Source organism: Bufo gargarizans, chromosome 1, assembly GCF_014858855.1.
Source record: "Bufo gargarizans isolate SCDJY-AF-19 chromosome 1, ASM1485885v1, whole genome shotgun sequence".
In the NCBI taxonomy this organism is placed as follows: Eukaryota; Metazoa; Chordata; class Amphibia; order Anura; family Bufonidae; genus Bufo; species Bufo gargarizans.
This window is the reverse complement of record NC_058080.1, coordinates 141,109,794-141,126,874: the sequence shown is the minus strand read 5'-3', so window position 1 is coordinate 141,126,874 and position 17,081 is coordinate 141,109,794. Positions and strand designations below refer to the sequence as shown.

Genomic DNA, 17,081 nt, shown 5'->3' with positions numbered 1-17,081 from the left:
ATACACAAGATGGAGGACATGTTTATACAAAATGGATTTTCATCCCTCACACTGGTCAACCATTTAATACTAAGTTAAGGTCCCACTGAGGAATCTTAGAACTCAGAGTCGTTGTTAGTCTTGAGGCTGCTCTAACAAATCTCTTCATCCATCTGTGCTCGGCGAGACTCAAATCATAAAAAGCACTTAAAGATGATATCTGAACCTTAAAGAGGACCTTTTGATTGTTCCAAACATTGTGAATTAAGTGTCATGATATATACAGCGGCGCCCAGGGATCTCACTGCACTTACTATTATCCCTGGGTGCTGCTCCATTCTCCCGCTATGCCCTCCTATATGTTCGGTCACTTGGTTATAGTAGGCGGAGACTTAGGGGACTTGGTTATAGTAGGAGGAGACTGCCCTTGTTCTCCTCAGGGGCGTCTGGCCAATCGGCAGCGCAGAAATCACAGCCTGGGATTTCTACTAGGCCTTAACCCCAGCTCTAGACCGCTCTGCAGAAAACTAAGTATTTAGTATTAGTATTTAGTATTTAGGTGTCTGGGTAATCCTCTCCTAGCCAACTGCAGAACTTCTTCCAGATTTTAAGATAAATGGCCGATGTAACCTTCTTCCTACTTGCTTTTAGTGTGAGAATTACTTTGTCTAAAAAGGCCCTGTTTTTTGAGGAACTGCTCTCAGCATCCAGACAGCTTGAAAATCTGTGGGTTTGGATGGATTATTGGCCCCTGAGAGAGTATTTCCCTCTGAAAAGGAATTACCCAAGAGAAAATTATTTTTTAAACGTTCCCCCAAAGGGTTGGATCTTGTGCCGCCCTGATGTTTTAAAGGGGTTGTCCGGGTTCAGAGCTGAACCCGGACATACCGTTATTTTCACCCCGGCAGCCCTCCTGAGCCTAGCATCGGAGCATCTCATGCTCCAATGCGCTCCAGTGCCCTGCGCTAGATCGCGCAGGGCACATGCTCTTTTGTTTTTAATAACACACTGCCGGGCGGTAACTTCCGCCCAGCAGTATGTTCGGTGACGTCACCGGCTCTGAGGGGCGGGCTTTAGCTCTGCCCTAGCCGTTTTACTGGCTAGGGCAGCGCTAAATCCCGCCCATCAGTGCCGGTGACGTCACCGGGGTTCCTGTCAGCCCCATGGAGAGCCCGGTACGTCACCGGAACTCTGAAAAATGCCTTTGCCCTGCGCGATTTAGCGCAGGGCAAAGGAGAGCATCGGAGCATGAACTGCTCCGATGCTCATGTCAGGGGGGCTGCTGGGGTGAAGATGGAGGGCTGTCCAGGTTCAGCTCTGAACCTGGACAACCCCTTTAAGTATGCCACCGTTGTGATGTTGTCTGAAAAAATCTTCAGATGTTTGTTTTTAGAAGATAATGAGCTTTTGTAGGGGCCAGAAGAACTGTATACAGTTCTCTGTAGTTTGAAGATCTGTTTTTTATGATCTCTGACCAATCCCTCCACATCTGTGGAGTTTCTGGAACTCTGTTAGCTTCTCTATGAGGGATCTTGCTTTGTCCTGGGGAAGAGAGGTCTTCTGGGGTACAGAATATAACAACGCCTAGGAATCTAATTTTTGTGGATGAGGCAAGTACTTTTTTATTTATTATTTTTTAGATTTATTAACCAGCCCAGGTCCGATAGGATGTTTATATAGTTTTCTGTGACCCTGGAGGCCTCTTTCCCTGAGTCGCCAATTATAAGAAAATCGTCCAGATAAGGAACGACATTTGTTCCTTTTCCGCGTAGGAAGGCAATCATTTCTACCATTAGTTTGGTGAAAATCCTTGGGGCCAATGATATGCCGAAAGGAAGAGCCACATACTGAAAGTGGGATCTCTTACTGCAAACCTTAGATATCTTTGAGAACTCTGATGGATCGGTATATGATAATAGGCGTTTTTTAAGTCTATAGATGTCATATGCGGGAACCCCTTCTTTTTTTTTTTTTTTTATTGGTGGCTTTCTCCAATATCTTATCTAACACAGGCCTGAACACAAATTCATCCGAGAAGGCGATAGACTTTATCACCTGACCAGGCTTTCATCCACAAAGCTGTCCTGGCAACATTTGAGAGAGCCGCATCTTTGGCGGCAAACCGCACTGATTCAGCTGAGGTGTCAGCCAAAAAAGGTCTGACAGATTTTAATAAGGTAATAGAATTAATTATATCCTCTCTAGTGGTTTTGTTTTTTAAATGCTCTTCCAATTCAGACCACCAGAAACACATTGCCCTGGCAACGGATGTGGGTGCGATATTGGTCTTTACCCCAAACATAGAAGCTTCCCAAGCTTTTATAAGAGGGAGTCCGCTTTATGCTCCATCGGATCGTATAATTGTGATGAGTCCTCAAATGGTAAGGCCGTCTTTTTAACTACCTTTGCCACCTGAATGTCAATCTTGGGAATTTCATCAAAGATCTTTCTGCAGGATCAAACCGTAACCTATTTCTGAACTCCCTGGATACCCCTAGTCTCTTCTACGATTCAATCCACTCATCCAGGATCATGTCCTTAACATTCTCATTAATGGGGAATACCTTTAGTTTTCTTGGTGCATAAACCCTGAAACATTTCGTCTTTGACTGTACCTGGCTTAGGGACATCCTCGATACCCATGATAGATCAAAAACGCATTACACTCGCGCGGAAAAAAATGAACGCAATTGCAGACAAAACTGACTGAACTTTCTTGCAAAATGGTGTGAGTTTCACTGAATGCACCCCGAACACATCTGGACCTAATCCGCCACGCTTGTGTGAAAGAGGCCTAATTCCTCCATCTTGTCCGAGGAAAATAAATACTTTTTCTCATCTTCAACAATCTCTCCCTCAGAGATAAGGTCTTCCTCGAAACCCCTTCTAGAGGTGGAAGCATCCTCCTCAATGTCCTCTAGATCAGAGGAGGATTGAATGGATAATCTAGGCTTCTTTTGTCGCGGAATAGGGGGACTAGGGGCTCTCAGGGAAAAGATTCATTTCAGAAAAGATAGATGGTTGCTCCTCCTTTAAAACGTCAGATATGCAGACTTTGGATTACTTTTTTTTTTTTGTAGCTTTCAGGAAGTCTCTTGGCACATGTAGCGCACTTAAGAGACCTGGTTTTAGATTTGGAATCCTTTGCTCCCTATCAGACAGAGAAAGAGCAACCAAATATCAGCTATTGGACCTGGGTACCAGATAGCAACATAGAGGTATAAGATTCCAACTCCCCACAGGGGAACTAACGGAGGGTGCAGCCGGAGAGGGGTCAGGGCCCTCCTGACGGGATGCGGAAACTTCAGACGCCGTCATGGTAGCAGAGATGCTGCATGAGTCCGCTGTCCGCCTCTTTGAAGTCCAGCTGGCGTCTGACAACATCATTGTGCGCACTAGCATGGTCTCCCTTGGTACTTGAAAGGTGAAATCTGATTGGTTGCTATGGGCAACTAAGCCAGTTCTACTTTACACCAGTTTGATAAATTACCCCATTAAAGTATAAAAAAAGTTACCGTGTTTGGTGTACACAAAATGGCCGATTCTCTGGTCAACTCGCACCCCATGATCAAAATGTGATCAACCTGTGCTCCTAGCTCAGTTTAGAATTTTTGTTCCAATGGAGGTGCTGAATCTGATCTGATACTGACATACCCTGAGGATAGAGCATCAGTATTTGGAACCCACAAAATATTTTAATGGTCTCTATTGGCTTTATGCCCTGAAGCCACCTTAACACAACTATACATTATGAACTGACTTGTATTAAACCTCCATGATGTACAGTTATGTCATGGCGATCATTGTCTGACAGCCACCCTACCACTGAAACAATGAGGATCGGAGATATCGGCGACCCGGGCACAATTTATCTCTATTAATCAATAGCTGTTGTGGCATCTATGCGGTTATAGGGAGTGGGTCCGTCTGTGCTCATTGATCCATGATTGGGTTGCTATGGCAGCCAGAGGCCAAAGAAAGGCCCCCGGGACTGCGTGTCCATATGCTTATTAGGTTGTACCACATCTGTCAGCTTAAGGGCTCATGCGCATGGCTGCAATACACGGGCACCGGCCGTGTGCTCCCTTCATCACAGATGCAAACCCATTCACTTGAATGGGTCCACAATCCGGGAGATGCGGTACGGATCGGAAGCCCTTGGAAGCACTACGAAGTGCTTCCGTGGGGTTTCTGTCCGTGCCGCCGCACCGAAAAAAAATAGAACATGTTCTATTTTTTGGTGGTGTGGACGGATCACGGACCCATTCAAGTTCAATGGGTCTCGATCCGTCCTGGCCGCCGCACGGATGCTGCTCGTGCATTGGGGACAGCAAATTACGGTCCCCAATGCACTGAACGGCCGTGTGCATGAGCCCTAAGGGTCCATTCACATGACCATATCCATTTTTCAGTCTGCAAATTGCAGATCCACAAAATATGCATGCGGTCCATGTGCATCCAGCACTTTGTGCGGGCCCCATTGTATCAATGCCTATCCTTGTCAGGCAAAACAGCCAAGAATAGGACATGTTCTGGTTTCTTTGCAGGGCTGCAGAACGGACATACAGGTGCGGACAGCACACGGTGTGCTGTCCCCATTTTTTACTTCCCCATTGAAAACTACACCTCGTCTCTCAAAAACTTGTCTTCATACAGGCACATCAACGGAAAAATTAAAAACGTTTTAGCTCCTGTAATTTGATGATGAAAACCCCCCAAACAGGCCGGTCAGTAAGGGATGAATTAGTTAATGTTCCCAATATGGTATCTTTGGAACACAAAAATCACTCTGCAAAATCAACTCCTTATGTGGGTCAATGGAAGAATAAAAGAACTGTCTTTTGTGGTGAAGCAAAAATGGAAAAACTGAACACCACAAAATTCTCCCTAGATATTGCTTTTACATTCCTGTTATGGTGCCCCCTGCTGCTGTGTACAAGACAATCCAGATGGTGGGCTTGAGATACCCGACATGTGTGACCACCGGTACTGACGCATCAGGTGGACATTCTGAGAGGAAATGAATAAGAACAGCAGGGGGCACCATAACAAGTATGTCACAGCAATACCCAAAGGCAGGAGGGGTCAACCTCTTTAAAGGGTTTCTACCACTTAGGCGTCACATATTTAGCTGTCAGACACTAGCGATCCGCTAGTGTCTGCTCTGGCCAACCATCCTAATATAATTGCTTTTGGGGCGGTGGTTTGGCTAAAAAAACAACTTTTATTAATATGCTAATGAGCCTCTAGGTGCTATGGGGGCGTCATTAGCACCTAGAGGCTCCGTCTACCTTTAGAAACTGCCGCCCCCAGCGCGTCCCTCCAGCCCGCCCATCTTCTCCTGAATGCGATCCTCGTATGTATTCTGCGCATGCGCAGTAAATGTCTGACAGCTTCCCTGCTCAGACATCTCCACTGCGCCTGTTCCTCGGAGCACTATGGCGTCATCGCGCAGGCGCAGTGGAGATGTCTGAGCAAGGAAGCGGTCAGACATTCACTGCGCATGCGCAGAATACATACGAGGATCGCATTCAGGAGGAGATGGGCGGGCTGGAGGGACGCGCTCGGCGGCGGCAGTTTCTGAAGGTAGACGGAGCCTCTAGGTGCTAATGACGCCCCCATAGCACCTAGAGGCTCATTAGCATATTAATAAAAGTTGTTTTTTTAGCCAAACCACCGCCCCAAAAGCAATTATATTAGGATGGTTGGCCAGAGCAGACACTAGCGGATCGCTAGTGTCTGACAGCCAAATATGTGACACCTAAGTGGTAGAAACCCTTTAATTGTATATCCAGGCAGAATGTAATTTTTTCTTTATCAATTGAAATACAGTAGTAAAGGGAAGAATGATGATCAGGCCGTGTACAGTAGATGTTCCTGATTTTTTTGAAAGTTCTTTCATGACTCACAAATGGAATCTGTGGCTTTCTTATGGAAACCTCTACATGCCAGTTTCCCTGTCATACAGTGATGTCTTTTTGATGTAGACTACATTTTTTGTAATAAATGCATTAGTTCATGCGTTGGTTTTTGTCCTTTTTGTTTCCTGTGACTGTGAGTAATCTTTGCTAACCTGGGTTTGGGTGCATGTCCAGAAGTTGCTTCACACCTGGATATCCTTATTCCTTCGGACCTGGGTACAGAGATGACCAGTGGTAGTTGTAATGTCAGAGGTGCGATCCCCCACAGAGTGCCACAGCATGGATTAGGCTCCATCAGGTTTGAGTCTATTTTTGGGAAACTTTCCTGACTTATACCTCCTGATGTCTGCACTGTATAGGCATACAGTCACATATTTTGCCTTTTAAAGGGGTTGTTCACCCCTGGGGAACTTTTCTGCAGACCCCTCAGCGTGGCCAGACTTGTGGTGGGAATCCCGCTTACCTGAACCCCACCACTGGATACCGTCTCCTTTGAGCGCCGTAGGTCTTAGGTCTCCCTGTATCCGCATCTGGTTTGACCAGGGTCAGGTGGCCACTTCTGCACATGTCACAGGGTCAGGTGGCCACTGCTTTACATGTCACAGGGGCAGGTGATGCATGGGTGACACATCACCTCTGGGGTCAGTCGTTGAATGGGACGGAAATGCTGTAATGTTTGAGGGCGAGCAAGTAAACGGTGACCAGAACGCAGTGCTACCATGAGTGCTTTGTTCTCTTCACATTGTTGTAGTAAAGTCTACTAAACTATTCCATACAGTAAAAAAATAGTTACACCTACACAAACTGTCCTCGGGTGTGCCTGAAGGACTCTTTCTGTAAATGCTAGGTCAATTGGGCTCTATGGATAAGGGGGCTCTAGAACAAGCCGTAGATGTTCTCATGGTTGGGTATTTGTGACCCCATCAAGTCCAGTCTTGTATTGTCTGGACCTGACTAGGGCATAGCAGCCTACATAGCTCAGCAACCACAATAAATGCTATGAAGGCGCTGAACAGTTCACTATGACCAATTCTGTTTGGCCATAGGTGCCCTTCCCAGTATACGTCTCATCTCTGCCAACCAAAAATCAGAAGAGCAACTCTTGTTTTCTCTTGTGTTTTTGGTATCGTTTCACATTTCTGATAACTGATGTGCGTTTTTCCTTGTACATGTGTCCGTTTTTTTTTTTTTATTGCTTGTCTTCCCTTCATATCTATTTTGTCAAAAACAAGAACAGGTCTTTGTGGGTTTTTTTTTTGTCCTACCTGTTTTTAGCTACATAACGTTTATAAAGAAATTAGCACCCCAAGTCTTACATGTTTGCCCACCCATCGCTTTTGCTGAACGTGATGAAGTCACAACGTTGGCTTACCTCTACTTGGGTAATAGGGATGCTAAATTGTGGCCATATTATGTCAGTGTAAAAAGACAGGGTGCAAAAAAGAGAATATCCGCAACCAGATTTGCATACAGATTTTATGTGGATTTTACACTATACATTGCAAAGAGGGAAATCCATGGTGAAAATCCACAACATACGTTGACCTGCAACTGCAGGGTTCAGCCACAAATTGAATCCCCAAAGAAATGCCTATTCTTGTCCACAATTGCGGACAAGAATAGGACATGTTGTATTCTTTTGCGGAGTCGCGGCCTGGAAGTTTGGGGCCGCGCTACGGAAATGCGGATGCGGAGACACATAGTGTGCTCTCCGCATCTTTTCCGGCCCCATAGAGAATGAATGGGTCCGCACCCGTTTTCGATATTGCGAAACGGATGCAGACCCATTTGCGGACGTGTGAATGGACCCTAAAGCATCTGTTCAAGTAAAAGCATGATATTGTTAAACTAAGGGGGTCATTTATCAAACTGGTGTAAAGTAGAACTGGCTTAGTTGCCCATAGCAACCAATCAGATTCCTTCTTTCATTTTCCAAAGGAGCTGTCTAAAATGAAAGGTGGAATCTGATTGGTTGCTATGGGCAACTAAGCCAGTTCTACTTTACACTAATTTGATAATTGACCCCCTAAGGCCCCTTTCACACGAGCGAGTTTTCCGCACGGATGCGATGCGTGAGTTGAACGCATTGCACCCGCACTGAATACCGACCCATTCATTTCTATGGGGCTGTGCACATGAGCGGTGATATTCACGCATCACTTATGCGTTGCGTGAAAATCGCAGCATGCTCTATTTTGTGCGTTTTTCACGTAACGCAGGCCCCATAGAAATGAATGGGGTTGCGTGAAAATTGCAAGCATCTGCAAGCAAGTGCGGATGCGGTGCGATTTTCACGCACAGTTTCTAGGAGACTATCGGGATGGAGACCCGATCATTATTATTTTCCCTTATAACATGGTTATAAGGGAAAATAATAGCATTCTGAATATAGAATGCATAGTAAAATAGCGCTGGAGGGGTTAAAAAATAAATAATCATTTAACTCGCCTTAATCCATATGCTCGCGCTGCCCGGCATCTCGTCTGTCTCCTTTGCTGAACAGGACCTGTGGTGAGCATTCATTTCAGGAACAGGACCTGTGGTGACGTCACTCCAGTCATCACATGTTCCATTACATGATCTTTTACCATGGTGATGGATCATGTAATGACCGGAGTGACGTCACCACAGGTCCTGTTCAGCGAAGGAGATGCCAGGCTACGCGATCAAGTGGACCAAGGTGAGTTAAATTATTATTTATTTATTTATTTTTTAACCCCTCCAGCGCTATTTTACTATACATTCTGTATTCAGAATGCTATTATTTTCCCTTACAACCATGTTATAAGGGAAAATAATACAATCTACAGAACACCGATCCCAGACCCAAACTTCTGTGAAGAAGTTCGGGTTTGGGTACCAAACATGCGCGATTTTTCTCACGAGAGTGCAAAATGCATTACAATGTTTTGCACTCGCGCGGAAAAATCGCACGTGTTCCCGCAACGCACCCGCACATTTTCCCGCAACGCCCGTCTGAAAGAGGCCTAAGAGTTTAGTCGTTAACGTACCCAATTTATGATGTTTACTATTAGGGCTGCAACGATTAATCGATGTAATCGATTATATTCGATAACTGGATTCGTTGTCGACGAATCCAGTTATCGAATAATCGCCGATTCGTTGCTATTCGGGCGGGCGGGCGGGCGGGTGCTGCATCTTTTTTTTACCTTTTTACAATGACGCTCCCGCTCCTGTAACAGCCAGGCAGAGCGGACGGCGGCGTAACGTCACTCACTCACGTGACACGCCTGCTCCGCCTCCTTCATTCATGAAGTGGGCGGAGCAGGCGCGTCACGTGATTGAGTGACGTTACGCCGCCGTCCGCTCTGCCTGGCTGTTACAGGAGCGGGAGCGTCATTGTAAAAAGGTAAAATAAAGATGCAAGCGCCGGGGCTGTTAGGGGGAAGGGGGGGTCTGTGTATAGCACTGCTATGGGGAGGGGGGAGGATCTGTCTATAGCACTGCTATGGGGAGGAGGGGGGGTCTGTGTATGGCACTGCTATGGGAAGGGGGGTCTGTCCACTGTTATGAGGAAAGGGATCTGTGCACTGTTATGCCCATAACAGTGCACATATCCCCCTCTCCATAACTACGCCGTCCACAGATCCCCCATAATAGTGTCGTCCACAGATCCCCCATAATAGTGTCGTCCACAGATCCCCCATAAACGCCGTCCACAGATCCCCCATAATAGTGTCGTCCACAGATCCCCATAAACGCCGTCCACAGATCCCCCATAATAGTGTCGTCCACAGATCCCCCATAATAGTGTCGTCCACAGATCCCCCATAATAGTGTCGTCCACAGATCCCCCATAATAGTGTCGTCCACAGATCCCCCATAATAGTGTCGTCCACAGATCCCCCATAATAGTGTCGTCCACAGATCCCCCATAATAGTGTCGTCCACAGATCCCCCATAATAGTGTCGTCCACAGATCCCCCATAATAGTGTCGTCCACAGATCCCCCATAATAGTGTCGTCCACAGATCCCCCATAAGTGTCGTCCACAGATCCCCCATAAGTGTCGTCCACAGATCCCCCATAAGTGTCGTCCACAGATCCCCCATAAGTGTCGTCCACAGATCCCCCATAAGTGTCGTCCACAGATCCCCCATAAGTGTCGTCCACAGATCCCCCATAAGTGTCGTCCACAGATCCCCCATAAGTGTCGTCCACAGATCCCCCATAAGTGTCGTCCACAATTTGTTTTAATATGGCCTTTGAACATAATTTTTCAAGTAAGATCATATAAACCTCTGTTTTGTAATTTTGTCGTTTTTCCCGATTAATCGATTAATCGTAGAAATTAATCGGCAACTAATCGATTATTCAAATAATCGTTAGCTGCAGCCCTATTTACTATGTAGATATTAATTACGGGACTAAGATACAGAAGTCAAATACAAAATCTACTGATGTGAATAGGAAATAATAGAAACCAATATTTGTGAACCTTTTTTCCCCCCTTAAAACCTATTGATTCACTCTTTGATTGGTTATTCTTCCAGGAGCCGTTGGGCATCATGGTGACAGTCTGGTAGAGAAGATCCTCTCTGTTCTTCCTTCGATTCCTGGACAGAAGAATGATATAATGATCGACATGGATGAACTCACAGACTTGCGGATTGATGGTGAAAATGAGGGGATAATAGCTCCAGGATGCTTGTCACAGCCAAAGTAAGCGACGAAAACAAGCAGTGAGATTGTATACGTAGGGCCGGATGTATCCGTGTGTCTCTGCCAGGGCTGCTCCCCCACTGGGGCTTTAGAGTTGTCTTGAGGGGGGCCTTGAATAACTGTTTTTCACAAATTTTAAAGGGAGTCTGTCAGCAGTTTGTGAATGCACAAGAGATATAAGTAATGCACAAGAGATATAAGTAATACATACTTCAGTCATTGCTTTTAATCCAAGAAGTGATGAAATTTCCCTTGACTGCCCCTGGTACTACTAGGCATTGGGAGTACATAGGGGCAGCCCACGAGCCGCGGTGTTTCAGGCCTAGTGGTAAACAACTCCCATAGCCCCTCTACAAAACTGCTGACTGACTCCCTGTAGATCACACCAAGGCACTGTTGATTAATCTGACACACAGTGCATGGGATATATCTGGTGCACCAGTATTAATACATCTCCATTATGGCCTTTCAGTAATTAAGATTTCATTGACATAGAACAAAACATATAATGCAACAGCTCTCTGCAAACCAAATAAAGTACAATTATAAATGCATTATAATTGCTAATGCTATGCTTATAAATTAGAGATTTTTGTCATAGATTTTGTACAAAATTATTTGAGCCCGTCTGCCACACGTCAAGGTGATCTCTGTAAGACGGTAACCTAACACCTGCGCATTGGGATGTGCTGACAGACCCCCTTTTCTTTCTTTGACATGTCATGGATTGTCAATTCACATTTGTACTGCATGTCTTCCTAGAAATGTTTTATCCCGAGAAATAATGACCCGGTTCTTCATATTTATCTGGAAATCTGGGTGGTCATGCAGTTGACATACGGCTCTGGGTATACTAGATGACTTTGTATTCTTCAGGATATATTTTATGTGACACAGCTGCAATGGAGAAGGCCTTGGGCACAGCGAGGGACCCTCTCTGAGTGTATGCTCGTTCCACACCTTGCACAGACAGTGAGGGCGGCGGGGACGTTTTTTTTTTTTTTTTTTTAAAGTCATCTGAATCTTCAGAAATAAATCGGAAAGACAATGTGGGTCATTTAGTAAACCCAAAATACGCCTATATTAGGAGTTTTTTAGGCGCGACTTTTCCCCGCTCACAAGAGGTCTAAAAAAGTGGGTGGGGAAGGGGACGGACCGGCAGGTCTGTCCTTATTTACCGTTTTCTACACCTGGTTGAAGCATAGAAAATGGTCTAAATTAGGGATGAGCGAATCGACTTTGGATGAAACATCCAAAGTCGATTCGCATCAAACTTTATTCCAATACTGTACGAAGCAGGAGCTCCGTACAGCATTAGAATGTATTGGGTCCGATGAGCTGAGGTTATTGCTTCGCAAAGTCTCGCGAGACTTCAGGTAATAACTTCAGAAATTAATTTGGACTGTAAAAAAAACAAGTACGGGAAATGTTTTTTTTTTTTTACAGTACAAATTAATATTGGAACAAAGTTTTATGTGAATCGACTTTGGGTGTTTCATCCGAAGTTGATTCGCACATCCCTAGTCTGAATGTAAGACAGCAAGGAAGCTGGCTTACGTATAGAAGCGGAGGTGGACGCGCTTCCTATCTGTAGATCAGGCACAGCCCTCTTGAATAGAAAGGACAGTAATCTGTCATCTGCTGACATATTTTTTATATGGTAATTTATTCGCGTTTGAGTACATGCAGTTGCATTTTCTCTTCCATTCATACAATGATTAATGTACTTTGTCACATACTATACATGGAAACATCCCAAAGCCGCACACAAGCCGAGATAGATATCATTTTCCTGAACATCCACAATACGCTTTGTCTTTATATGGAATTACTTGGCCTTGGAAAGCTTCTCACACATTAGTGATGCTGATTCTATAGATAGTGGTGCTTGCGGTTATAGAGTACTGTCATCCCTATCGGGACAGAACACTGCAGCAGGTTTCTGAGGTTTTCTTCCCTGTCCTGTTGCTTTTATTGTGAAGTAAACAAATGTATTACATCCTCTGCCTATTACATGGAGCTGGGTGTTGTTACTGACAGCCACTAATCAATGGTTGTCACATAATGTCAGCCGCGCTGAGCTCCTCCAGCGTCAAGCTCTGTTAGCAGAGATCAATATGGGTGATGAGTGTATGTGGCCAAGCACTGCTGTTTGGGGTGGGGAGAGAGCTTGTGTTTTCAAGCTCAGCATACAGGGTTCGGGTTATCTAAGAATTCTGCTATGGACTCTGCTACCGCGGACCATAACTTATGTTCCGCGGTAGCGGAATCCATAACAGAATCCTTAGATAACCCGAACCGTGTACGCTGATTTTGAAAGTAGAAGTTTGCTCATCCCTTGCTATGACTACTACCGGGGAGGAGGGGGAAACCTGCTGCTACCGCTCGCTATTAGAGGGTAAAGTTTGGTGCTACTAATACTATTGGAGGAAAGGCTGCTGCTATTGCTGGGAGTGGGCTCCTGCTGGTACTATTAGGGAAACTGGGGAAGTTGGTGCTGCTGCCTCTATAAGGGAAACAGATGGGGACTCGCTACTAATTGGAGTAGCTACAACAAGGGGAAAGGACAGAAGATGCTATGTGGCTACAGAAAGAGGACCTGGGGCTGCTAAGACTGGGGAATAGGAGAGGAACACTGCTTCTACTGCTAGGGGAATGGGGAGCACTGCTGTGACATGGCAGGATTTACACACCCCAGTTTGCTGCTTTCTATATTTGAAAGTACTAAGAAGAACACATATACAGCAGATGTATAAGTATGTCTATTATACCCTCCGCCCTTTTGGATCTGATACCAACTTTGGGAGAGGGAGCAAGTATGAATTGTGCTGAAGTGGGGGGCTGTGAGCTCGGCCTTACGCAGACTGCAGCCTCGCTGGCCCCCGAGCCCTAGGGCAGAGGGAGAGTAAGATATAGGTGGTCGAGTCTAGAGCCAGGGTAAAGCAGCTGCTGCTCTGGATGATTTGTGTTCACTCACAACCTTGCCCTTGCAGTTTAATAGGTAATGGCTTGAAGGCCGCCCTCAGCAGCAATGTGTGTTGCTTCAAATTCAGAAACATGCCTGACTTTTGTCAGAATTTCATCCCACAGGAGGAAAAATATCTTGGATCCTTAATCCACATTTGTGCTTCAAGGCTGCAAAAACCATTGCACTCTATCTGTAACATTATATTGGCTAGCAAACAAAACTGCGTAGTTTGTGAAGTGGGGTTTGGTAATTTTGCTTGACCGAAAAACCTCCATTATTTCAATATTATCTTGTAGAATTTGGTTTAGGATATGTACTGTGTGCTATCGGCCTGTTCATGTATATAGATATGCTATATATGCCAAGCTATGATAGTTTCAGACTTTTCTCATGTGGGTGTCCCTACCGGTAATGTGAAGTCTGTGTGTCCAGGATGCTCCTGTATTTACTTGCTCTCATGTACAGTATCAGCACAGCTTTATTCCTTCTACTGACAGACACTGGTACTGAGGGCACAGTTCCTCCCTCCCCTATCAGAGCCTGCCATGTGTGCTCTGCTACCATTTATACAGATTTCTTTATTTTACTCTTATTATAGCGCTGACATATTCCACAGCGATTTATCATCATTACTCTCTGTCCCCAATGGGGCTCACAATCTAAGTTCCCTATCAGTATGTCTTTGGAGTGTGGGAGGAAACCGGAGAACCCGGAGGAAACCCACGCAAACACGGGGAGAACATACAACCTTCATGCAGATGTTGTCCTTGGGTCGGATTCAAGCCATAGTCCACTCCAGATCCCCAGAGATTACTTTTATTCAGCCATGCAACGTTTAGCCCTGCTCAGTGGATCCTTTCTCAAGTAAATCTTACAGCAAAAATGTTATATATAGATGCATCAATCAATGTTAGTTACATAATTATACAATAAAGTATGAAATATATTGTAAAGTGGTATTTAGTCATATGTCACATTTACTTGAGAAAGGCTCCATTGAGCAGGGATGAAATGTCACATGGGCGAATAAAATAAATCTTTTTTATTTATTTTTTCACCACCACAATATCTGGAGTTCTGCCTCATTTTTCTTGGAATATATTTAGCAGAGCATTGGCCTTGAGTCCTGGAGTGAGAGCACCAAACAACTTTCTCCTGAAATACATTATAGTATAGGCTACAGTGCAATGTGTATTTACTCTCCCCCTCACTTTCTAATCTCTTTTGTACAACAGCCTCCTCCCCCTCCCTGCTGCTACCTCTAAGGCCTCATGCACACGACCGTTGTTTCATTCTGTGTCCGTTGTTCCGTTTTTCGTGATTTTCTGCAGACCCATTGACTTTCAATGGGTCCGTTGAAAACTCGGCTAATGCACCGTTTGTCATCCGCGTCTGTGATCCGTGGTTCCAGTCCGTCCAAAAAAATATAACCTGTCCTATTTTTTTCACGGAAAACGGTTTGCGGACCCATTCAAGTCAATGAGTCCGTGAAAAACGCGGAGGCACACAAGATTGTCATCCGCGTCAGTTTTTTTCCTATCATTTGCATAGCAAACTTGACTTAGACTTTTTTTAAATTTCCTTCATGTCTGGTGATCCTCCAAAAATAAAGGAAGACACACGGAAACGGATCACGGAACAACGGAACCCCATTTTTCAGAATGGAACACAACAACGGTCGTGTGCATGAGGCTTAACATTGAGAAACGGGAGGAAGAGGGTTAAAATAGTCACATATAACAAAAAGAATAGAAAAAGCCCATTCAGCTCACCACCTTCATATTCGTATCCCTATTCCACCAGCTGATTTCCAAGAAGTGGTACACGGCTGAAACCTGCTTCATCCTCTGTTAGACAAATCGGGAATTGTGATACCATGCAGAGAGCACGGAGAAGGCAGCTGCATTCACAGAAGCATTGGTGCCTTCTCAAACAGCTTATCGGCGGGGATCCTGGGTGTCGAACCCCCACCAATCAGATACTGATGACCTATCCAGAGTTCATCGGTATATAAGAAAACCTGGGAAACCCTTTTAAAGGGGTTATTCAGGATAGGCCTTCTATATCTGATTGGTGGGGGAGAGGCACCCTGCATCTCCTCCGGCACCAGAGCTGCTTAGGAACGTCTAATCGGGCAGTGATACAGGTGTGTGGACCGCTGCCAATCAGATATTGATGGCCTGTCCTGAGCATAAGGATGTATTCACATGGCTGTGTCCGTTTTGTGGACTGCCCTGTAAGCCTCTTACGTCATCCAGTGTACTGGCCGATATCCCGCCGGCGCATGCGCACTGCATGGAATGATGCTGCTGCCCACAATGATCATCACAGTGCGCATGCGCCGGCGGGATATCGGCCAGTACACTGGATGACGTAAGAGGCTTACAGGGCGGGCCAAGCAACAGGCTGGGGAGGAGTTATGTGAGAAGAAGGAAGAGCGGCCTGGGCACTTACAGCCCGAACGCCGCCCCTGGGCACTTGCGAGCCCTAATTCACATATGAATAAAACTCTGTTTTTGCCCCTGGTGAACATCCAAACAAAAAGACAAAGGTACCATTTGACTGATCTATAGTTATGCTACAGTGCTATGTAAGTGGTCTATAAGGGCAAATTGTGGTGACGGACTCCCTTTAAGCCTCCTTAACGGCCCAGTTGTCTGAGGAACAGAGGGAAAAACCCAACTTTGGCCAATTTCGCATGAGCGTATTCAGTGCAAAAAAACACGCTCCATGTCAGATGTATTTCACATATTGAATGCTGCTCCTATGACATTGACCTATGCATTATAATGATTTATAATGCTGTGTGTTCCTGCCTGACCTCAACTCTAATGAACTGTACTCGCATAATACTATTAGTACAATTGATTAGAGTTGAAGTTGGGCAGGAACACAAAGCATTATAAATCATTATAATGCAGTAGGCCTAGGTCATAGGAGTATTTAGGATGGGAAATACCTCTGACATGGAGCTCACTGAATACACTCATCTGAACTTGGCCTTTTCTTTCTCACCCAGCTTTCCCTGGGTGAGACATCATTTTAGTGGCATCATCATGCCATTCTGGCAGCTCTATTGCCACAACACATATACTGTTTGGGGGACAATCCTTTTAACCAGTTCCCGACCGCCTATAGACTATAAACATCCTGGCGGTCAGGATTTATCTCTGAATGGAATTTTTTTAATATCCGTTCAGAGATCGTGCAGTGTCTGAAGGGGGGGGGGGGGGGGGGTGCGTGCTGTCAGCGACAGCAGGACTTCCCTTAGAGAAGGCAGGGATGGTCCCAGTGTCCCTGCCTTCCAGATCGCTGTATACACAATGAACAATGAGAGATGTGTATACAGCTCAGGAAGCGCTATGCAGCTTCCGGTTTCCGCCCCAGCGATCATGTGACTTCCAGGGCTGAGAGTATGAAGGAGCTGCTGGGTCTCGATCAGCTCTGCAGTGAGGCTGTATAGTGCTGTATTCGTCCTGTAACCGGGGCTGACATAGTAGCAGTAAATAAATGTAATGTTAAATGTCCCT

At 45.4% G+C, this 17,081-nt stretch overlaps 1 protein-coding gene across 1 annotated transcript in view; it reads left to right on the top strand.

Annotated features, from left to right (window-relative positions):
- The window catches only part of LOC122941666 (sec1 family domain-containing protein 2-like), a 554,683-nt gene that overhangs the window by 3,925 nt on the left and 533,677 nt on the right, over window positions 1-17,081 (top strand). The window contains exon 2 of the mRNA XM_044299083.1: window positions 10,415-10,583. Coding sequence (XP_044155018.1) covers window positions 10,415-10,583 — 169 coding nt within the window. The remainder of the gene's footprint in view (window positions 1-10,414; window positions 10,584-17,081) is intronic.